The sequence below is a fragment of the Vulpes vulpes genome, chromosome 6 (assembly GCF_048418805.1).
Source record: "Vulpes vulpes isolate BD-2025 chromosome 6, VulVul3, whole genome shotgun sequence".
NCBI lineage: Eukaryota > Metazoa > Chordata > Mammalia > Carnivora > Canidae > Vulpes > Vulpes vulpes.
The window spans coordinates 63,285,339-63,309,187 of NC_132785.1; the positions used below are offsets into that span (position 1 = coordinate 63,285,339).

Sequence of the window (23,849 nt, forward strand, 5' to 3'; positions counted from 1 at the left end):
CAGCCCCTTGCCCCACAGCCCCAGGAGCACGTATGGCTCCCCACAGCTAGGCTCCTAGAGCCTCTCCAGCCCCCCCCCCGCCCCGGTCCCTTCATCCTGCCCACACTTCTACAAGGAGTCCCCACATTAAAGTCACTTCACTAGGGCCACATCTAGATCAAACATCATAGGATCAGAGCTGCGGGAATACACCTGAGTCAGAGAGAGGCATGTAGAGCCTGGCACAGAGCGGGCAGGGTGTGAACCTTCTCACCATCAGTGAGGGTGGCTGAAGGCTGGAACGGGTGAGCACTTTGCATGGGGGGCAGTGGAGACAGCTCAGGAATGGGGGTGACCATGCTCTGCTGCAAAAGCCCTTGCAAGACACTGAGGGCTGGGCCTGTGGCAGCCTTGGAAATTCAGTAAGGGCACGGCAGGTTTTTATGGGAAACCAGGGAGGCTGGGTTAGCACCAGGGCAGGGGTGGGGGTGGGTGGCTGGAGGAGACAGAGCCCAGGCCATGGAAATCAAGCCCACCTGGTATCAAAGACCACACCAGTTAGCACCTGCTAGCTCTGGGACCTTAGATGCATCCTTAAGCAAGTGACACAGCTGAGCCTCAGTTTCCTCCCCTGGATAATAAAGAGATCCCACCTCACAGAGCGAGTCTGAGAACTCACCAAAGTAAAATCATCCGAGAAACACAGTGAAACCAGGCTCAGCAACGACAAGGAATGAGTTCGAAGTCTTGTGGTCATAATTCCCTGGGACAGTGACCCCTATCCATACGGAAAATTCTCCTCTTAAGTCTGGGCTGGGCCCACTCCACCAGGGAAGCACTAGAGGGATTAACTCGGGGCTGCACCTACTCCCCCATCCCAAAGGGAAGCAGACATGCAAGTGGTGTTTAATACTCTTTTCAAAAGCTCTCTTTCCAGTCCTCACCCTGAACACAACCTGGTAGCTGGTCATGGGTCACTGAACATGGATTTTGTGCCAAGCTTTGTATTAAGTGCTTTGACACGCACACTATCTCTATTTGTCTTCCCGACCTTAGGGGTAGGTGATGGACAACCCTCTTCCAGGCGAGGAGGCGTAGGCCGAGGGCTAAATACCTAGCCCATGACCACCAATAACCGTGTGGGAAAGGCTGGTCCTTTGGCCACTGTGCGATGCCTGCTGCCTCTGAAGGAGGTGGAAGTAGGGCGACAGTGGTTGCTCCCCTGCTCTTAGTGACCTGATACAGTCAGAACTTCCTCTGGGCTAGCAAGCTGCATGTATGTGCAAAGAAGAGGAAAACACATGGGAGCAGGAGGGGTCCCAGAGGAGGGTGCAGCACCACCATGCAGACAGCCCAGCCTTGGGGAGCAGCCTGCAGCCCAGCTGAGCTAGGAGGAGGCAGGATGGGGACCACCCAGGGGCCAGCCACCTCCCACCAGCACACACTCTCCATCCCTTTCCCTGGGTAAAGAAACACACAGGGCATATATGCCCATGGGCAGGGCTGCGGCCAGGCCCAAGTTCCCAGCCTCAATGGGCAGAGAGAAGTGTCTGAGGCATGAATGAGAAGGAAAGGGGGAGGGGCGCCTGGCACAGTCAGTTAAGTGGCTTGGTATCAGCTCAGGTCTTGATCTCAGGGTCATGAGATCAAGCCCCAGGTCAGGTTCCATGCTCAACATGGATGGAGTCTGCTTAAAAGACGCTCCCTTGGGGGCCCTGGGTGGCTCAGTGGTTGAGCATCTGCCTCCAGCTCAGGTTGTGATCCCAGGGTCCTGGGATCAAGTCCTACATCAGGCTCCCTACACGGAGCCTGCTTCTCCCTCTGCCTTTGTCTCTGCCTCTCTCTGTGTGTCTCTCATGAATAAAGAAAATATTTAAAAAATGACTCTCTCTCCCCCTCTCCTTTGGCTCCTCTCCCTCTCTCAAATAAATAAATAAATAAATAAATAAATAAATAAATAAATAAATCTGGAGGGGGGGAGGGAGGGTACACAGGAGAGAAACAGATGCCACCTAAGTACCTGGGTACATTCAAAAATCCAGAAAAACAAACTCCAAAATACTGGTGCCTTTCCACAATTCTTTATAACGTTTGGGGGTCCCCCCCCCCCCCACGAAGTACATAATACTTTTACAAACTGCAAAGACGATAAATATGATTACTTATATAGCCCAAGAAATAATCACAGACTTGCCCAAATGATATCAGAACCAGATGGCCCTGACAACAGTGGAACAGTGATAAGTCAGAACCCCCACCAACATCCACCAAGGGAACTCAATAACTCTCCTTACAGAGAGAATATTATGTGGCCACTAAGAAAACAAGCCCAAGTAGAACATTCTACAAAAGGGAAAACACTAACAATATGCTAAGTGTGTTTGTGGAGAGCAGATTACAAAAGGACAACAATTTTGTTTCAAACGTATAAATACATCTTCCACTTCTACACATGGAGAAAAAAACTCAAAGGATGTTGACAAAGTGTGGCTGACGGTTCTCTCTGGACTCCCAGCCACCCCGGAGGTACTTCTGCCCCTTCTGGAGGGTCAGAGAATCACACGGGACAGAGGGGCACAGAGGTGAGCTCGGGTGGCCTGGAGCTCCATGCTGGCTCTGGTCAAGGCTGAGGCCCGGCCTCATCACACCCGGGACTGTGTGCCCTTTCCCTCAGCTACGCTGGCCAGGCACAGGCCCTTGTCCCCATCAGACAGATGACAGCACCAAAGCCTCACACTGCAAAATAAGGAGGCTGAGGCCCGAGCTGGCTTGAGGGCACCCAGGTCTCACGAAAGGGCCAGCCCAGAATATCCAATCAGTCACCACCCCAGCAGGCCCAGGGCTCAGGGGAGGACCGGGCCTCACCTGGTACAAAGTTCCATCAGGTGTGCCCCTACCCCTCTCACTCCCATGCCAAGCTCCCGTCCCCACAGGCCACACTCCTAGACCATTAGCTCAGTCCCAAAGGCATCCTTTCCCATCCAGGCTTTTGATGATCTTGTCAAAACACTGTAAATAACTTATTTCCACTTGGCAGGGCTTGCCACAAAAATATCGTCCAGGCAGAGAGAAGCCAGAGACCTAGGGCTGCGTCCATGCCAGGAAACCCACAGTCCTCCTGCCCAGGGATCTCTGGGCCCTCACTCACCAAGGATGGGACAGACTCAGTGTGAAGGCCAAATCTCTGCCCAGTTAGGGGGATGGGCTTCCTAGGGCCCCTCGAGTTGTTTCAGGGACAAGAGAACCAGTGAGCTGCTGGGCTGTCCTTACGTCCCCCACAACCCCACACACCACCCTAAGCCCCTCTGCTGGCCTCAAGCTACTCAGGGACCCCTGAAGGAGGGCCTTCTGACCACACCCCAACCCATCTCCTTCATTGATCTTGTCACCGTCTGGTAGAAGAGCCTCAGAAGTGTTGCCACTGCCCCAGAGCTGCACAGCTACAAAGGGGCAGAGCTGAAACCAGGGCGGCCACCAGTGGACTCTGTCCAGGCAGGCAGCCTCCTGAACACAAAGGGTACCAGCTTTGCCACGGCCCACCCAGGTCCCATCCCGCTCTGCTGCTCCCTTGCGCAGTGCAGCGAGGCAGACGCTCCATGTGTCTGAACCCCAGGGCTCTCACCTGGCACCAGGGCGCTAACGGTGGCACCAGCCAGCAAGGCACAAACGGGAGTCACAGCTGCGGTCTGGGCTGGTTCACAGAAGCCAGCACCATAAGATTACCACGCAGACATCTCAGAGCTCTGAAGCATCCTTCCTAGGTGCTGGGGATCCCCACCTGCTCCCCCAGGACACCTGATCAAAGCCCCCCCCCCCCAACCGCTGAGTGCCTCCCAAGTGCCTTCTGCAAAGTGATGACTGCACTTTGCTGCATCGCCAAGTCCCAGGACACAGCACAGCCGCGATCTCCTTATAGGGTGTGCTCTACGGCCGTCACACAAAGTTCAGAAACAGAAATACCGGTGGTTCTGTTGCAAAACAAGCCTGTGTAGACGGGGAACAGGGGCCCAGAGCAACCAGGTCCCTGAAAGGGCGACCCCGCCCGCCCCTGTTACAAGACATTAGAGACCTCAGGAGAAAGATGGGGCCAAGGTGATGCCCAGGGGAGTTCTCGAGGGGGGAGGGGGGTTAAGGGGCAGAGGGAAAGAGCGAGCCAAGTAACAGCCCTGGGTTCACAGAACTGGGGACAAACCCGTGAAATCTCTGCTGTGCAACGTACTCCCGAGACCTCCCCGCGCCTAGCACAGGGGCAGGGGCCTTACGTGGCAAGGATAGAGGGCTGGCCCTCGCAGAGCTGGTGTCTTCACCCCACCGTGGCCAGACTCGGAGATGCAAGAAGAGGAAGGAAGTAAATTAGCCTGTGCCCTTGAATGCCCCCCAGCCCAGGCAGACACTCTTCCAATCCCGGGGGCGCCACCCACCAGGCTGCACCCAGCCCAGCATGGGGGACAGGGCCTCAGGCCACCAAAGCCAGGAGGGGACTCCCCGGCGGGGACCCTGCCGGCCCACAGCAGGAACATTGTCCCTATAGGCCCCTCTTGAAGCAACCAAGTGGACCTGACCTGCACGGTCACATTTCTGGCTTCTTTCCTCGTGATAACAACTCGAACAAGAAAGGTTCTTTTATTTTGGCTCATCTACCTTTCCGATTGCTCCGCGACACACTCGTTTAGACTCCCACTGACGTCCACGGCGCTAAGGACAACGCTGACAACAGCAGCACCAGTGACTAATATGGAGCAGCTCCTGAGAACGTGCTGTGCACCAGGCCCTGGGCTGCTCCTCAGCTGCATCATGTCCACATCACAACTCTGAGGCTGGCCCCACCGTGACAGCCGTTTTGTAAATGAGGGACCTGTGGCTCACTGGGGGGTAGGTCTCGGGCCAAGTGTGCCAGACATGGCTGGCTACAGCCCAACTCCCACTCTCCTCCTTAGTAACAGGACCCCAAGTTCACAGGAGGTGGCAGTCTGCCCAGCAGAAACACTGCACTTCCTAGCCTGCTAGCCGCCAGGTGTTGGAACACTCGACTCTGACCAAGGCCAGCAAGGCAGCAGTATAACATGGGACTTCTAAGGAGGTCACCCAGTGAGAACACTCAGGCATGAGGCAGGGGTGCCCTACTCCAGTACTGCTTTCCTATGACCTGGGATGTAGCCACAATGGCTGGAACCCCTGCAGCCACCTTCTGCAAGAAGGTGAGCTTGAGCCTAGAAGACAATGTAGCACAGAAAAAGAAAAAAAGAATTCTTTACCTATGGAGCCTCCACACCAGGCCTAGGTTAGAGCATCCAGCTTCTTTGGCACAGAGAGAAATAAAGATTTTATTTAGGCCACTGTTATTTCCAATCTGCTACTGGTTATTTCCAATCCTGATGGTTTCATGAGGAAACTACAGGTGGAAGTGTTTGGGAGGATGGGAGCTAGCTAGGCAGACATTCTCCCACAAAATACATGAGAGACTCATGGAGAATGTGCCCAGGCCACCTTCTCCTTGTCTTATAATTCTCTGTTTTCATCCACATCAAGACGATGAGTTCCTATTTGTGACATTGACAAGGTTCTTCAACAGTTTAGGAAGGAGGGTTCAATCCTCTCCATGGCTCTTACTCCTCCCCCGCCCCCCTCCTGAGGACTTACTTCAGAGATGCTCTCCTCTGTAGCAGAAAACCCCATTTCCCTGCATGCACTAGCCACTAGGAAGCTCAGAACTACCCTGGCCTCATAGCCCAGGCCCAAATGTATTATATTCCCCTCTGCTCCTCATCTTGATTTACTTCTTCTATGGTACTAACTTTTCCTTTGGGGAAAGAGAGAGAGAGTATAAAGCATACATAAGAGGGAAGAACCTCCTAGACTATAAAATTAACAAAAGCAACTCCTTCTTCTCAGAGAGTAGTTAAAATGGCAAATTATCTCCTAAGTTAGGACTTCGTAAGAACAAGGAAAATACTCCAGCTCCTGTATACATTCTGACTTTTCAAAATGGTGCTACCTGAGGGGCACCTGGCTGGCACAGTTGGAAGAGCATGCAACTCTTGGTCTTGGGGTCATGAATTCGAGCCCCATGTTGGGGGTAGAGATTACTTAAATAAAGAAAGAAAGAAACGAAATGGTACTACATGACATATCTCCCTGCTGCTGAAAATGAAGGCCAAGATCTCTCAGCCAGCCTCTGCCTTTATGCATCATCAAGCACTGAATCAGAAACTTCCACAATATACAAGTATGTTCTTACTGTATTTCCTTACTTCAAAGGCACCATCAGTCAGAACCATCACATTAAACATTCATTAAAAGGGCTCTAAGTAGGCACCAGAGAACCAAAAGAGAAAGAGGTGTATGTTAGTACAGGCATAGAAAACCAATGGAGAAGTTCACAGTGATTACTTCTAGAGAATAAGATGTTGGGAAACTCTGACAATTCATATACTGCCGTAACAGTCAATTATTTTCCACTGATTTTTCTGAGGAGTTCTTGGGAGGTGCATCTATAAGCCAGAATGCTTTGCTGGCACAACCTCCAGGAGAACAAGGTGTAGTCACAGCCGTAAGGAGCTTCCAGAGAAGGGGTAGAGCCCCCCAGTCCGTGATGACACCATGATATGGGAGCTTCTGTGCCAGAAGGAGGGCTCACAGGAGGGGGGAACCCACGCGAGGGAGGAACTCTCTGGGCCTGAGGCATCCAAGGAGGCTTTGAGGAGCTCATGGCCGTGAGCTTGCTCGACAGGTCAATGAGCATTGGCCAGATGGACCAGGAGGAGGGGCTGCCAGGAGAGGGTGTGTGGAGGACCAGGCCTCACTGGGTGGACATTGGGACTCTGCAGGGGGTGCTCTGGGATGTGCATGAGGAAGTGGCTCGAGCTAGGTTCCCTGGGGTAGGAGCCAACTGTCAAGGGCTCCATGGACCCCTCCAAGGAATGAGTCTTCACCCTGTCCCTCCGCTGCTGCAGCCAAGCTGGGACAGATGGGGCCTGAGAAAGAGCACTCTGTCAGCTGGACAGCAGACAGACAGCCCAGCTCAGGAGAGCACTCAAGACACCACAGGCAAAGGAGCTGTAAGGAAGTGCTGCTTTCAGAATGATGCAAAACCAGGAGCAGGGGGCATGGGAGGTCAGACATGGGCTGTGGGCACCAGCAGGCTGGGTTTTCTCTGCCTCATACTAGCTAAAGGGCTGGGGCGAGCTCTCCTTGACTCAGCTTCCTCATCTGTACAGTGGGGATAACACGTTTATCCATCCAATAGCACTGATAATAGTACTGACAGTCCCTCATTGTTGTGGGACTTCCGTGAGTTAACACAGAAAAGTGCTTACAAAAGACCCCAAACTACAGCAAGCCTGTGCTCACATCTGCTCTGATCAGACCCCACCCCATTATAGCGACCCCTCTTCAGGAGGTGCCCACCAGGAACAGTCACTTGGGACCCAATCAAATCCAACCACAACCTGGGTTTCTAATGGCTGCCCCCTCACCCCAGGCCCAGGGGCCTCCAGAACCTGCCTCAGCACCGTCCTCCCTCACCTCCCAGAGGCCAGAGGCCAGTGCAGGGCATGGTCCTTGTAACCTCGAGCAGTGTGACAAGGCTGCTTGTCCCTCCCTGGGCCCTCCACCCCCCACCCCAGCACAGGGCTAGGCAAGGGGACGCTGCAGTAAACCACCACCGGGTCCTCACTGTGGGGAGCAGCACAGAGCCACACACGGTCTACAAGCCACAGGGCTCCAGACACCATAAGATCTTAATGCCTTAGATTTGGTAATGTCCCTTCTAGAAGGTGACCCCAAGACAGAACCTGGGATGCAAAGAGACACGCATGGCAGCATGTTCAGAGCAGCAAACCAGAAACCACAAGAACCCAAGGCTCTGGGATGGAGAAACGGTTACAGATGCTGGGGGCGGCCTGACAGTGGAAAACTAACACCACCCCCAGAATGGTCAGTTCCGAGGTGATGAAGCAGCACCAGCACATGCTTGTCTACCCCCCAAACACAGGTCACAGAACCTACAGACGCAGAGAAGCCCAATCTCGATTCACATGAAAGGTAACAAATAGCATATTTTAGGAAAAGGTATGAGGAAGAATTAAAATAACTTTCAATGATTATCTCCAGGCTTTCATATTTTTAGAAAAGATTTGAGAGAGAGAGAGAGCATGAGGGCGAGCAGGAGCAGGGGGAGGGGCAGAGGGAGAGAGTCTCAAACTGACTCTGTGCTGTGCACACAGCCCGATACGGGACTCGATCTCACTACCCTGAGACCACCTGAGCTGAAACCAAGAGTCAGACGTTTAACTGACTGAGCTACCAGGTGCCCCTGGGCTTTCACTTTTAAGCCTGTCTTTCTCTCCCAAGACTTCAAAACTGAGCACATATTACTTAATGAGGAAAGAATAACCAAGAATTTTATTTCTGGTTGGTCTTGTTAACAAACACAGACGCTCCGGGCCCGCCCCGTCCCATGTGGACAGCCCGGTCCTCAACTTGATCACTCAGCAGTGGGGGCAACACGGGGGCTCTGGGCCGCACACTGAGTAGCAGAGCCCAGGGGCACCTCAAGACAGGCGGTGGCTCTTGGGGCAGACTCAGCTTTTGGCTCTTCCAGGTGCCCTGCCTGACCCTTCCCATCCCCCACCTTGCATCTCCTCGCTCTTCCATGAAGCAGGAGGGGAACAGGGCACCAGGGCCCGCCTCGGCGGGCAGGGGTGCGGACAGGCCTGAACCACCAGGACACATGGTCCCAGCAGGATGCACGGGCACCCGGCTCCCTGGCAGGGCTGCTTCCTGCTTTAAGGACAAGCTCAAGCTTACTTAGTCAAAGGCTGGGGAAAGAACACCCCAAAACGGAGACTCACGGGCCTCTGAGGCCACACAGGACTGCCCCGATGCCAGAGGCAGTCTCTGTTTGCAACAGTGAGCCTAAGGAGCTCGAGAATAAAAATAATCCTGACAGGACGGAAACCACTCAGCACATACACGGTAGCACTCAGCACCTCCTGAGCATTTCCCACGTTGTCCTCCCAGATGCTGGCTCTTCTGAATGGCTACTAACAACGTGATGGGGGCAAACCCTGAGCTACAGGACACCCTCCGCCCCATGGTGACATGATTGGAAAAAATACCCTGATGATGCTTTCACATAAATAGGTCTGACTCAGTTTGGTGTATACCCTAAGTAAACAACTCAGAATGAAAAAAATCTTCAACGTCTTGAAAAAAAGAAATGCAAACACCTGCATTTCAAATGGTAAAAAACAAAATCTATCTTTAAAAAAGGAATAAGGGGGTGCCCAGGTGGCTCAGTCGGTTGAGTGTCCAACTCTTGAACTCAGCTCAGGTCTTGGGGTCGGCAGTTCCAGCCCCGCACTGGGCTTCACACCCGGCTGGAGCCTACTTTTTTAAAAAATTAATAAATAAAAAAGGAATTCAGCTAAAATCCACAACAGTTAGAAACCAGAAAGTGTAACTTGGGTGGAGTGTGGCAAACATTAATTTTTTTTTTTAATATTTATTTATTTAAGAGAGAGAGTGAGCGTGAGTGAGTGGGCAGGGACAAAAGGAGAGGGAGAATCTCAAGCATTCTCCATGCTGAGTGTGGAGCCTGACGTGGGGCTCGATCTTAGACCCTGAGATCACGACGTGAGCTGAAACCAAGAGTCAGAAGCTTAATCGACTGAGTCCCCCAGGCGTCCCCAGACCACATTCTTTACACCAGACAAATTTTTCAAAGCAGCACTATGCCACTCATAGCTGAACCCCACCTCCTGCCATAAACCATGCTGTTCATAACGAAGGATGAGCAACAATAAACCCGTATTCCGTAAGCTTGTAACAGGTGTCTTAAGTCCCATATGGTAAACATCCTTTCATTTTAAAGATGGTGAAAGTGGCATCACATCATCAGAAAACAGACTAATGGGAACGCAAACCTAGGTCTCTGGGCTCCACGGGAAGGTCAGGCAGAGTCAGGAACAATCTGTATAATGGACCCAAATGACCGGGGAAATGTTCCACACAATTTCCCAGTCCCACGGCCACCCTCCCTGGAGATGCCAGGATCTGCTGGCAAAGGTCAGGGTCAGACCACACCCTAGTAGCCTTCAGAAGCCATTGCCCATGAGGAGGCAGCTGGCAAATTGCCACGGGCTCTTCCAGCTGCAGGGGTGTCAGGCAACCTACATTCCTGCAGCCCCTTACACTGGGCTCTGAAGCACCAGCAGAGGAAGCAGATGAAAGGCACAAGGTTCACGGGAGTCCACCCTCCTGGGCCCCAATCACCCGGAAATAAAATCTACGGAGGGCACTGAGACAGGCTTGATGGCAGAGGGAACCCAGCTGGGGATTTGTCATTGGAAAGATTTAACCATGTACCTTTTAAAACAATTTTGAACCACTAAAGTATTATCCAAATAACAAATACATTGTTTTAAAACCCAAGGTAGGATTCATCACACGTAAGCCTTGGAAAGCAGCACACGACTCAGCCACCAGGCTCTCTGGCTTTTGGTGAGGAAGCCCACTACTGAACTCATGTTGCTTGGATTCAACGCACCTGCGTGAAGCAGCCAGCTCTTTCTCCCCCCTGCTCCTCTTCCTGCACCCCTGGACCCTGCTGCATGGCCGAAATAAGTGAGAAGTGTGGGAAGTGACCCCTCCCTCTCCCTCACCTGTCACATCCACCTGAGCCCTACCATGTGTCTCACCCTGCCTTCCACTACGGCATTCATTCCAGCCAGACCCCATCTGCACCACCACCCCTGCCAATCACCACCCCAGGCCACGGCCCCAGGCTCCTTCCAGAAGACCCAGCTCTCTACCCTCTGGTCCAGCCTTATGTATCTGTTCCCCATGTGCCCTCCAGTGGGATCTTCTGCTGGCCTCTCAGTGGGGCCCACACCTCTTCCACAGAGAAGCTTTTGATGGCCACCAAACCAATGCCCCGTCAACAGCTCACAGGCTGCTGCCCTCTCTGGCCTGGCCACTTGCCAACTCCATCAGAGCCAAGGCCCCAGTGCTTCCTAACCACACAGTCAACAGACCACCTTGCCCAGCTTCTCAGTCCTTGCTCACACATGCTGCCTGTCTACAATGACATTCAAATCCCTCACGCCCCATCCAAACCTGGGCCTAGTATGTCCTGTATCAAGGAGCATCAGCTTCCCTACAAGGCCTTCCTCACCCTCTGCCTACCCCACCCCATACACAAATGTCCCCTCCTGTGTCCTCGCAGGCCCCCAGGCACCTCAGGGCTTTCCCACAAGCTTGAGGACAGTCCCCACTGCAGCTCCTCCCCAGAAGCCCAGCACGCATCCTCTGGCTCTATCCATATGTATCTCAGGGTTTCACCTTCTGCTTGGTGGTCAGTCATGCGACCTCCTTGCCCAAACGGCTTGCCTGGAAGAAACGGTGGCTGCTCCAGAGACAGGCTTCTGTCATGTCTGAATTATCAAGAAACTTGGAAGCAAGACAGTGGATCTCTGCTGGGTGGCTGTATTTCCAATACTTCTGGCTTGCTTCTCTGCATTTTAAAATACAACTCCAGCCCCCTCGACTACAACTGGACCTCTTCTTCTCCCTCTGCGCTCTGCAAACACCTGGTGAAAGCCCCAGAATGAGTGAGGCAGGGGCAGGATGCTGGGGCTGGATGGAGGGGACAGGCAAACAGATGTGTTGTTCTTTCCTGGTCTTCTCCCATAGTATTCAGGGCTGCCCTAGAAAGCGGTGGTGGGGTCCAGGGATGGAGAACCTCCCAGGCTTCTCTTTCAAGCCCTCCCCACAGATCAGGTCACAGGGGAAAATGCTCCCCAGGTGACACCATCCTGAAGGGCTGATGCAAGCTTCCTGCTCGGCCCTCAGCAGAACCCCAGCTCCAGCCCCACACCCCACACTGCCTAGGCCACAGAGGACTCAAGTGGCCAAGAAATGTTTTCTCCCAATAAAGACTCAATGGGTGGAGGGACAGAGATGGCTATGCTGTGGTTGGCACTTGGTCATTTCTAGCACATTTGTGTTGCAGGAGCAGGAGCACAATGACCTGGGGAGCAGGTGAAGCCCTGGTTGGGACTGTGAGCTTGAACCTGCCTTTGGCTAGGCTCTGTCAGATGGACAAGGCTTGCAGCCACAAGCCAGGCTTGCCCCTCCCTCCTCTGGGAAGCCTTCCTGACATACCATCTCTTCCATGCCTGGGTCAGTGATCCCAGCCAACTTTGGCCTCTGGCTGCAGACTTCAGACAGTGGAAGGCACCCAGCCGTAGCCCATGTGAGCCCCCCACACCTGTGGCGCGATCACAGCAGGCCCCTAGGAAAGATCTGCTGAGTGCTGCTGTGGGGACAGCCCAGTCTTCCCAACCTACATCTGCTGGCCACAAGGGGCCTCATCTCCTCACACGACATGAGCAGAGAGAGAACAGCAGGTTTTCCTTATTAGAGCATCACCAGGCCCAATAGACCCAGGTTAGGGAAGGCTAGTCAGCCTATGGACAGGCCTACTGCCACGACCTTTCTGGTTCTCTGTAGACACACAGGCCCCAGGGTCTGAGTGGCCCAGCCCTGGGGTGGGATGCTCTGGATGGCCTGGAAGCCAGGCCACTGCCCCCTCCGAGACCATACCTGCCTCAGAGCCCAGTTCTGAGAAGTCAATGGGGTAATGTTCTAAAACAGTGGCCTTCAAACGAAAGCCCCCAGAATTAATGTTTAAAACTGTGTATCTATTTGTACATTTGCAAGTTAACATCTAAAATTTCTCATCTTAATTTAAATACTTGTAGAGGATGTAATTTCCAACATATTGTAAATATTAACATTTCAAAATAAAACTGTTACTGTTCCACTTTTAAATGGACCCAATGGAATCTAAATACCATCTCAGGGATCCCTGGGTGGTGCAGCGGTTTAGCGCCTGCTTTTGGCCCAGGGCGCGATCCTGGAGACCGGGCATCAAATCCCACGTCGGGCTCCAGGTGCATGGATCCTGCTTCTCCCTCTCCCTCTGCCTATGTCTCTGCCTCTCTTTCTCTGTGTGTGACTATCATAAATAAATTTAAAAAAAAATTAAAAATAAATAAATAAATAAATAAATACCATCTCAATTTGAGATCCACCAACATCCATCCAAAAGTTACAGAATCCAGTTCTTCCTAAACACCTGGAAATTTAGAAAAGTTCCTTTTGCCTCCTCAAACTCCAATTTCCAACCCACATCCCTCAGTGTATTTCATGTTGAAAGGCCTTTTACTGATCAGTCTATGATGCTATAAATAAGTAAATATATAAATGTTTTAATTATTTTTATTTCGTGTGACCGTCAAGCTCTGTCAGAAATTTTCTTCTAGACTGAATTATTATTACAATTACTGTTAGTACATAACTGATCCCTGTGACAGAACCATTACAAATTGTACAAGGAATAAACATAAGACATTAAACCTTATCAGAAATACATCTCAGAAGAAACAAATGGGAATTTTTTAAAAGCATTTCATATATCCACAGATGAAGGCAAAGCTTATTGTCAATTGTATTTTTCAATTTTTATAGATGCAAGTGCTGAAACCATTTCTTCAAACAAAAAGATGGAAAGGGATTTACATAGCAAATTCTCTGAATTCCTTTAAAATAGGCCAAAAATTACAGCAGTTGTAATTCTTTTACAAAAACAGTCATTTTTAGTGTCCTATCAGCTGAAAACCCAATCAGATCCTCTTGCAATTTTGTAGCAAGAGAAGAACTGGAGAAACCTTACCTGCTGCAGGATCACAATGACCAGCAGCAAGGCCTAGGCAGGTTTTATGCCCCAGGGTCACATTTGTCTTGGACAATGTAAATAATGAGTTTCCCACATACTAGGCATGGTGCCAACTGCCTTACCCAATTAACTCAATTAGGTCTCATGTGATCCCTAGGAACAGGGATGACTATTATCCTCATTTTACAGACGGGGAGACTGAGGCTCTGGGTGGTTAGGAACTGGCCCCAAGGTCACACAGCCAGAAAGGTGAGCTTAGGTGATCCTGACCCTCACTGCTACATGCACTGCCTCCGTAGAGATGGGATGGGGGCAAACATGGAAAGGATGCCAGGAAGGAGGGTTTATAAGCTCCCTCCCAAGCAGATGTGCTGTGGCAATGAGCACACGAAGGAGCCGAGGACCTGTAAGATTTGCTTTCTTAAATGTGTTCCCACCCTACCTTGGAGACGTTACCCATAGATGCTTTCTTTCAGGTAAACGGCATCAGTGCCCAGTACACCACAGTCCCTAATAAATGTTAACACTCATGTTGTCACTACTGCCATTAAATAGCAGGAAAAAAAATAACCCCCCTGATGGAGGACATCGCAGGATCTCACCAGCACTTCACAGTCTTGGTTCCTGACCCTGGGCCCTGGTTTCTTTTGTTTTAAATCATAGCTAGAACCAGGGTCACCTGGGTGGCTTACTGGGTTGGCTGAATGTCCCACTCCTGGTTTCAGCTCAGGTCAGGATCTCCCGGTCCTGAGATTGAGCCCCACCATGGACTCTGCTTGAAGACCCCTCCTCTCACTCACTCTCATGAGTATGAGCGCGCGCTCTCTCTCTCTCTCTCTCTCTCAGATAAATACATAAATAAAAAAAAAATGTAGCTAAAGCCCAGGTGATCACAGCCCTGGAAACATTTAGTAAATGGAGCAGTCCACTAACATGCGGAGGAGCCCCAGTTAGCAGAAAAACCATGGACTCTTGAGACTAACCAACCCACCATCAAACCCCAAGTCTACCACTTACCAGCCAAGTTCCCCAAGGAACATCCTAAACCTCCATTCCTCATCTCTAAAATAAGCATGAAAACACTACTCCCATCACTGGGTGGCTGCACAAAGAGGGACAATGCCACTGGGGCCATGGACACAAGAAATGCCGGGTGTGGGCCGCCAGCATGCTTACTCTCCTCCCTCCAGTCACTGCACCTCGTGTCTGGCAAGCAGCCACCCCTGCATCCAGCGGCCCACCCGCTCAGAGATCTGGCCCACAAAAGCCTGGCTGATTCTGAAAAACCAGCCAAGTGTCTTGGCTTCCAATTTTTGCAAAGACTCTTTCTCTGCATCTTGATATTTCAAGTTCTCCAAACACTCCAGGGTGCCAGGAGGAGGTGCACAGAGAGGCGTCACGGTGAGTTTTATTTTTAGATACTGGTGTGGAAAGCGCTCAGTTTGGTTTTTCTCTGGTCTCCAACCACCACTTCCTCCCCAAAGTCATCACCAAAGTGAACAGCAGACACATTAAGGAAATTTCTGCAACTCTTCCTCTGCCCCTCACATTCTAGAACAACGGCTCCAAGTCTCCCATTCCACCTCATTCTAAGGGGATCAAAGGTTCAAGTCTAATCTTCCCAGGAAGCCACGTAAAGCAAACACACTGCCTCCCCCAGGCTAGCCTACACCCCAGGCTGGCTGTACATCCTGAAGGCCCATGACCCTCTCCTCGCCCTGCCCCTCCCTCCTGGGGCAGGGGTAGGGGCATCATACTGTGTTAGTCTGGGGTCTTCCAGGACAGGAATCAGTACCGGGGGAAGGGCACATGTCTTCCCTTTTTAAGTTAACATGTTTGCTGGTGAGCACACGAATTCATTTCCTCTACAAAGTGTGTTCCCCACAGAAATTTCTTCGTAAGCCCTGACAAGCGCTGTAGCTTAAAGCACTTGGCCACTCTTACAGTAACCTCCAACTCATGCTCCAACTGTGAGGCCAGGTCGGGGGTGGGAGGGCGGGTTGTACAGCAGCAACCACAAAGGATCCGGGTACTTCCAAGGTAACCACAGGTAAGGACTAAGAGATCAAAATAAGCCAAAGCATCGTGGAACAGGATTGATCCGAGACACTAAGCCCCAGCATGACAAGTGTACAACTGCCACTCACCTGCCCACTGCTGGACCTGAGACGCACCATCACTCAACTCCTGCCCTCAGCCACCCACAGATTCAGAATCCTCCAGGCAGTCACTACCAATCAACCAAAATGGCCCCGATAGCACACTTCTTAGCCATTCCTGAATTCTGACTTCCCCCTTTTAACATCTAACAAACTAAGGTCCACAGAAAGACTCTGTGCAGATCACGCAACTTTGCAGAATCAAAATGAGCCTGGATGAAAAATCCACAGCCGAGGAGGGGCTTTCAGAAACTACCTCCTCCCCTCAAACAGACCTCAGCCTTCAGGTCACAAGTTCAATCTGCTACCAGAGAAAGACCAGAAGAAGCATTAATTCAGCAACCCTCCACCAAGGCTTCCAAACAGACAGCCAGTCCCACCCCACCAACCACCCCCAGGGCTGCTGTCAGGATGTGCACATCTCTTTCAGGGCCACAGAGCCCACCCCAGGCCCCAGGAGGGCTTCTCTCTCCATCCATCCTTCCTTCTCCAGCCAATGAGCACCTGACCCAAGTCTGCCCCAGGGTGAGGAAGCACAGGGGTCAGGACCGCCCCCCCCCCCATGTGCACTGACTCGCCTACCCTCCAGGAGCCAGGGGCCCATAGAGAAAATCCGGTGTGGTCAACTGACAACAGGGAGAGGATGCACGTGACCTAGGGGTGAGGGGGAGAAGGGAAGGAGAGATGATGCCACTCACAAGAATGGTCTGATAGGAGAGAGCTCAACCCCAGAGAGTGGAGCACCCAAGGCTTGTGCTCCCTCAGCAGAGACGGAGGGTAGGGGCAAATAAACCATGGAGGCAACGGACCACAGATGCCTGGCTGGGTGGCTATGCTCCCGCACCTGCCCCCCGCCCCCAGCTCGTCCATGGATGAAGCCACCTAGCTCCATAAACCCCAGAGACCACCAACCACAAGTCCTGCCAGAGCAGAAACCACGGAGACTCCACACGAGGAGAAGTTAAACATGAGAAGCAGGTGAAGGTGCTCAAGCACCCAGACTCGAGGGAGAAGAGGAAAGGGGAGCCCTAAAAGGCTCACCCATTTGAAAACTGGTGAGGGTGTCGTTCGTACTCACCTGCACCACTTCTATCCCTCGCTTCCTGTGGAGAGAAAAAGAAAATAAAGGTTAATCAGGCAGCCAGTAAGCATCCTCACTACAGAACACTCACTACAGACTCCTGAAGGCAGGAGGTGGGGAGAGCCTGCGACTGCTGTCAGGCATGCTCCCCAGAACAGCCCGTTAGCAAAGGGAAGGTTTGTGAACTCCTAGCCAGTCCTCAAGGCTACCTTCTGAAGAGAGACCAGCCGTCTCCCTCTCCAACCTCAGGACCAGCCCTTCGTGGGCGCAGCTCCAGCCTGGATCACCCTGGCATGCTCCCCTCCACCATATTTACCACCCAAAGCCTGACCTTCCCTCTTTGACTCAACTACCTCCATGGCTCCCCATTTCCTCCCATATCTGGCCTAACACCTTGGCCTAGCCTCCCAGGTCTGTCTCAGCCCATCCACTCTCCCATCTTGGCCATCTCTAGCCCCCATGGACACATCATGGACATCCTCTGATGGTAACTCAAACATCACAGGCCTCTCCAATATTCCTGCAAGCCTGGACCCTGCCCCTTGCATCTCGCACCCACAACCCCACGGCCACTGTTCTCCCACACACATGCCCTGACTCACCTCACCCCACTACAGACAGGGTCAGGGTCTCTGAGGGTCACCCACCTTTGTCTACCCTACCCCCAGCATCTGTGCACATGGGGCTGTGCCACTTCTCCAAGCCTTGGTCCACACTTTCCATCCCAGCCTTTAGGATGCAGCTCAGCTCTCCCAGGAAGCCTTCCCCCTGACCCAGGATGCCCTCGCCCCACCCACCTACCCAGAGCCAGAACACTCCCGAGAACCTGGGCCCCCATCATTCCAGGCCTTCATTCCACAGTCTTGGAGCAGGACACTGGGAAAGGCACAGGGGTGTGTGTGGAGTGCAGGTGGCACACCAATGGCCATGCCCATGTGTGTCTTCCTGGGAAGAAAGGCTGGGCACCCACAGATGCTCAGAGGAGACTGTGACCAGGAGGAACTGGAAATTAGGGCAGAGACTACGGCAGATGGAACGGCTGTGTGTGCCATGTGCCTACTTCTGGAGCCTGCCTGGCACACAGACACTCCCTTAATGTAAATATAGAAACACTGAGTTCAGCCTGGCCCAGCACACCCAACAGCCATGGTTCAGGCCCTGGAGGGGCTCAGGGTCTGGGGGAGAGATGGGCACAAAGCCACCTGGGAAACCTCTAGGCAGCGATGAAGATGCACCATCACCATCCCCTTACACGACACAGCAGGGGTGACACCTACCAACTATACACTGGTTGGTTAGCCCATTCAGGTGTTTCCCAACACCTTCTAAGAGCCGGGCACCCAGTGGAACCTCAAAAGTAAGCTACTAGATGAGACAGGAAGACAGAGGTCAAGGAGGGCCCACCAATTTGCACTGTGGGGTATGCTGAGCCAGCCTGCCACTCAACCCCCAACACCTTGACACAACCCCAGGCCCCAAGGAACCCAATCTGAAAACCACAGCGATCCCCACCATCACTCAGCTTCTCTACAGTTCCAGAACAAATGCAGCCAATATCCGTTTGCTTCTGTGACCTCATGAGGGAAGAGACTGGGCACCCCTAGTAGGGACACCTCAGAGCCGCGGCCTTCCCAGACTGCCCTGCTCCACATGAGCATTGCTGACAGTAACTGGCCCATGGCCACTTGACTCGTGACTGAGACCAGCCAGGTCAGGGTCAGAGTGACTCCCCCCTGTGCCCGGCCCCTGCTCTGGGACAGAAATCCTGAACAGCTCAGGGAGCAGTGCCCCGCCCCCCGCCCCCAGGAAGCCCCAGAGGACAAGACTTGGGGCCGCACCACGGGAAGGACGGGTGGCAACAAAGCAGACAGAGGGTGCCTGGGGATGAGACCCCCACCAGGCGGAAAGGGCCTCTGCTGGGCCGAGGCCAGGCCCTGGGTTTTCCCATTGAGATAATCTTCATAGCACCCCGCCCCTGACCATCCCAGCGTGTGGCGCTCACCTCCTGAAGCCTGCCAACAATCCGCCTGCATCTGACACCACCGGTCAGCTTGCCGTCCCCCTGCCTTAAAATACAAACAGGACTCTAACTGGGAAAACCAAAGAGACCCGGAACATTAAAAAAAAAAAAAAATCATCTTGAGAACAGGCAGGCTGAAAATCTTAAGTGGGAATGAGCTCCCAGAAGCCAGACCAGTTCTTCTGCAGCTCAGAGCTCCAAGAATGGGATAAATCCCGACTCTGGCAGAAAGGACAGGGGCTCTCCTTCCAGCCAGCATTGGGCCACACAGCGGACACCCCCACAGCCAGGGCAGCTAAGGTGCACTGGTTGCTCTCTGCCCCCAGCAGGAAGGGCCAGTAACGGGTCATCCTCAGAGGCTGGGCAAGCTCAGGAAGTGTGGGTGCCAGCTCGGCTCAGCCGCTGGGCTGCCCCATGTCCAGGGGTTAACCAGCAGACCCAGCAGGGGAGGCATGGCGGGGGGGGGGGGGGGGGGGAAGCGGGGGCAGGCAGATGCCCCATGGTGGAGAAACCCCACGCACACCGCTGCAACCCACTCAGCAAAGCAGAACATAAGTGCCAGGGATCACTCCTTCCTCGGAAACTCCTGTGGGACCAACGTACCAACAGCTCTCACTTCCCAAGCAGCAGGTTCCAAAGGGGAGGGAGGAGAGGATAAGCCAGAAGACTCGCCGTCAGGTGATTAACTATTCCTCCTGAAAACCCCACGCCACCGTCCCACCCCACAGGTGTCCTTGCACGTGTGGTGTTTCAGGCTGTGAACCGTCACACTGTCTCAAATACCCCACGAACAACCCACACATGGTCAGAGAAATACTAGGCCTAGGCCGTAAGTAAAAAGACCCAAGAAGCCTCCCTGTGCCCTGAAGGCTTTATCACCGAGACAACCCCTACGTGAAAACGCAAGGTGCAAAGCTGTGTGCTGCCTGCACCGGCCTGGGTTAAAAACAACATCCAGCACGAGAACGTGTGCCTGCACACACACAGAACGAACCGGAAAGTGCTGCAACGAAGAATGAAAGAAAATGGTGGTCGGGTGGCCTCTGGTCAAGGGCAAGGGCAGCTGGAGGGTGGGGTGAGCAGACTTCTTGCTTGCTGTGCACCCTCATGCCTGACTGCTGCACCCTGTGCACCCAACATGAGCTCCAAACTAGGAGCGTGCTTTCTGAAGGATCTTTTAAATAACAGGTAACACTGAGGCTGCCAGCATTCCCAGTGCTCAGCGTAAGGTAAACGCCTGAAAATGGCATGAATCAATCAGTCAGTCAGTCAGTAACATGAACAGAGGAGTTCAGGATTCATCAGGAAAGTTCTGCTCAAAGACTGCCCGAGAGGGAGCATTCGAGTCCCAATTTGAAACACACTTAGATACCCAAGGATCTGCAAACAGATCGGGAGGGAATGCACCCCACTGTCAACTGTGGCTGCGCAGGAAACACAGGGGTGGCTTCTGTCCTTCATGTTTCCTGGTATTTTCTAGTTTTCTACGATAAGCATAGATATTAGTCTCAAAACGACAGGAAAAAGTAACAATAAAACTTAAATAATTAAAGAAGTTTATTTAAAACCTGGACCTGGAGAAAACTTGCACAGGCTCTAAAGTTGTTGCTTTTTTGATAAATATCGATTAATAAGTTCTTTTTGAGATTTTATTTATTTATTCATGAGAGACACAGAGAGAAAGAGACAGAGACACAGGCAGAGGGAGAAGCAGGCTCCATGCAGAGAGCCCGATGTGGGACTTGATCCCAGGACTCCAGGATCACGCCCTGGGCTGAAGGCAGGTGCTAAACCACTGAACCACCTGGGGATCCCCAGATTAATAAGTTCTGGACACAGAGCTACCCCCATGGCTGATAAATATATACCTGCTTTTCCAAAAGCTGGGTAGCTGTGAAGGGAAGATCTATTTTATAAAAGGACCCCTCCTCGCCAGAAGTCCAAGGAGAGCTCAGCCTTGAGGAATTTAAGATGCTCATTTACAAGGCAAGCTATCCTTTCAGGGCAGGGGGAGAGCAATCAGAGAAGGCTTCAGGGAGGAGGTGGCATCAGCCATTTCCATGAAGGGAAACTCCAGACTCTCCGGAGGAGAGGTGAAAGAGGAACCACATGAGGAGTGCCCCTTCCCAAAAGGCACTGAAAGGAGTGGGAAAGGGTAATGAGAAGTGGAGAGAAGACGAGGGAAGCCCCAGAGGCCCCAGAATGTCACAGTGTGGCCTGGCCTTTACCCTGTGGGCCAGTGGATGGATGACTAAGAATCACCACCAGAGCTTGCCAAAAATACCCATTCAAGGTCTGGTCGGTCCTGAAGACTCTGATTCAGGAGGCCTGGGTCAGAGCCTGGGGGATTCAGGCTCTGACGAGCCCCCAGCTGCTGCTCAGGAGCAGCCAGGGGTGGGAAGAAGGAGCAGCAAGACCACATGGGGGCTGCAGGGGGTCATGCAGAGGCAGCCCTCCCAGGTCTTGGGGACTGGGGTAAACATGGGAGAGCCAGAGCAGCTGCGATGCTCACAGTGTGGGTGCAGCAGGCCAAGGCCCCAGCCAGCACCGCCAGGGGACTGATTGCACACTGCACCAAGAGGGTGAACTCTTCCATCTTCTGGACTGGGACTGTCCCAGGAGGGGGTCAGAACCCCAGGACGGGGCCCAGCAGACAGCTCAGGGCTAGGAAAATGCAATCGGGGAAACAGGTGAAAGTGGAAAAGGCGGGTATGTTCCTAAGACGAGACCACGGAACCAGACCCCACTCTACCTTGTACCTTGGTCTTGTGCCTTGGTCTCCCCATCTCTCTCTCTCTTTTTTTTTTTTTATAGATTTTATTTATTTATTCATGAGAGACAGAGAAAGAGAGAAAGAGAGAGGCAGAGACACAGACAGAGGGAGAAACAGGCTCCATGCAGGGAGCCCGACGTGGGACTCAATCCCCGGTCTCCAGGATCACACCCTGGGCTGAAGGCGGCACTAAACCACTGGGCCACCAGGGCTGCCCTCGGTCTCCCCACCTCAAGTGAGAAGGACCCCAGAACCCACCACGCAGGATGGGAATGTGGGCTTCTGTCATTTTGCTTTGTACTCCCTGCCTTCCAGAACTGTGCCTCCTGGATCCCATGTGATTCTGATGGGCAAGCAAACAACCGGAGGGCTGCATGCTCTCCAGGGTGCATGTGTCTGGCACCTCACCTGGAAGCAGGGTGGGCATGGGGCCAGGATAGGTCCCAGGGGACTGCCCACAGCACAAAGGGCATGGCCAGGAGTGGTCAACACTCGGTGACCTCTCTGTGGCCAGACTTAGGAGGAGGCCACGCCAGGAGAAATGCTCCTGCTGGAGGCTCGAGACCTCGATCGCACTGGCCTATATCCCATCCTCCCTGGACTCTCAGCTGCAGAAATTCACTGAAGCCGCAGTCATGCTTACTACAAGAGGCGCTCTAAGTGACAGTGGCTGCCACTTCCTGAAGATGACCCGGTGTGGGAGGACAGGAGACAACAAAGGATTCTGAGGAGTAGGATCAAAAGCAGAAGGTCCCATAAGCCAGGGTAGCAGAGCACCCAGAGGGAGATGCGTCCACGAGCCCACGCCACAAGGAGGCCATTCAAGGCCTGAGGCGTGGCCACTGCACAGGGCATCAGGAAGGCCCACACGGGACAACGACCCCTGCATCCACACAAGTGGCAGGCCTGCCTCAGAGCAGGGCCCTGTGGAAACCAGCTGCAGGCACAGGCCGGGGTCTCTGCTTCCACATCTGCTACATGGGTGTGTGACCCTTCTGGACCAACAGGACCTGCTGAGGCAGGCGTCAGACCTGAGGACAAGCAAAGCAGGTGAAATGGGGAATCAGCAAGGGGAGAGGATGACACTGAGACACACAGGTCCCCTGTGACGGAGGGGGAGAGAAAAAATCCGGTGGCCGCTGGGAGAACTGCAGGCACTGAGAGAGCAAGCAGCAATCAAATTAAGCCTGAAAAACAAGGGGGCTCTGGGGTTGATCAAGAACTGCTTTCTTGCCATCTACAAGGCCACGGGTCACCTGCCTCCAGCCCAGACACAGCTGAGGGCTGGCCACAGACATCCAGCCGCCACTGAAAGGGGCCCACAGGGCAGCCCAGCTGCAGAGGGAGACCCCCTTGGAGCAATTTCGCAGCAGAAGGAATCAACCCGGAAACACAGGCTCCTTCCCACCAACAGGGGAGGAGAAAGACACGGCACCTGGACCCAGAGCTGAACACCACCTAAGGGTGGGAAGTGTGTAATTATGTGAGTGGAAAATCAGACATGTGCTCGTCCAAGCCATTTGTAGCACAGTTTGTTAACTGCCAGATTTGAGGAGCCCCTTTAGCAACCACAAGACCTGCAGGAAAGGTCCTTATCTCCTGCCTCCGGTCTCTCCCCACCCGGCAGAGGGCAGGTCCTTGGAGGGCTCCTGGGAATTGGGGTTCCCTGAATAGGCAGCTGGGCCTCCTCCCTCATCCATGGACGCAGACAGACACACGTCCCATTGCCTGGAGTGCCACCCCAATGCCACCACCTAACCCATACTCAAGCTCCCACACTCAGCTCCCTAAGACCCTTGGCTCCCAACCTCCTCAAGCACCCCCCCAGCCTGAACCCCAGCACCGAGTACAGATAGGTTGCCTGGCTCCATGTCACTGACCCCTACTAGGGTAAGAGCACCGTGGTAGACATGAACAGCGGCCACCAAGCCCCGCGGTTCTGCTGGGTACTCCCCACCCCCACGACCTCCGGCCAGGTTAAGCCTGGCCTGGTGAGGGTAGACTTGGTTTGACCAGTGAGATGTGCACAGAAGTGACCCAGGTCATTTCCAAGGAGAAGTTCTCAGCTGCCGGCACCCAACTCCGTAGCCAGTCCT

At 53.1% G+C, this 23,849-nt stretch overlaps 1 protein-coding gene across 7 annotated transcripts in view; it reads right to left on the bottom strand.

Annotated features, from left to right (window-relative positions):
• The window catches only part of ITPK1 (inositol-tetrakisphosphate 1-kinase), a 161,793-nt gene that overhangs the window by 105,792 nt on the left and 32,152 nt on the right, over positions 1-23,849 (bottom strand). For 5 of the 7 annotated variants that reach the window (XM_072761183.1, XM_072761184.1, XM_072761185.1 and 2 more), the window contains exon 3: positions 16,958-16,982. The exons of the other annotated variants lie outside the window; for them this stretch is intronic. In XM_072761183.1, the coding sequence (XP_072617284.1) occupies positions 16,958-16,982 (25 nt within the window). The remainder of the gene's footprint in view (positions 1-16,957; positions 16,983-23,849) is intronic. 7 annotated transcript variants of the gene reach the window in all.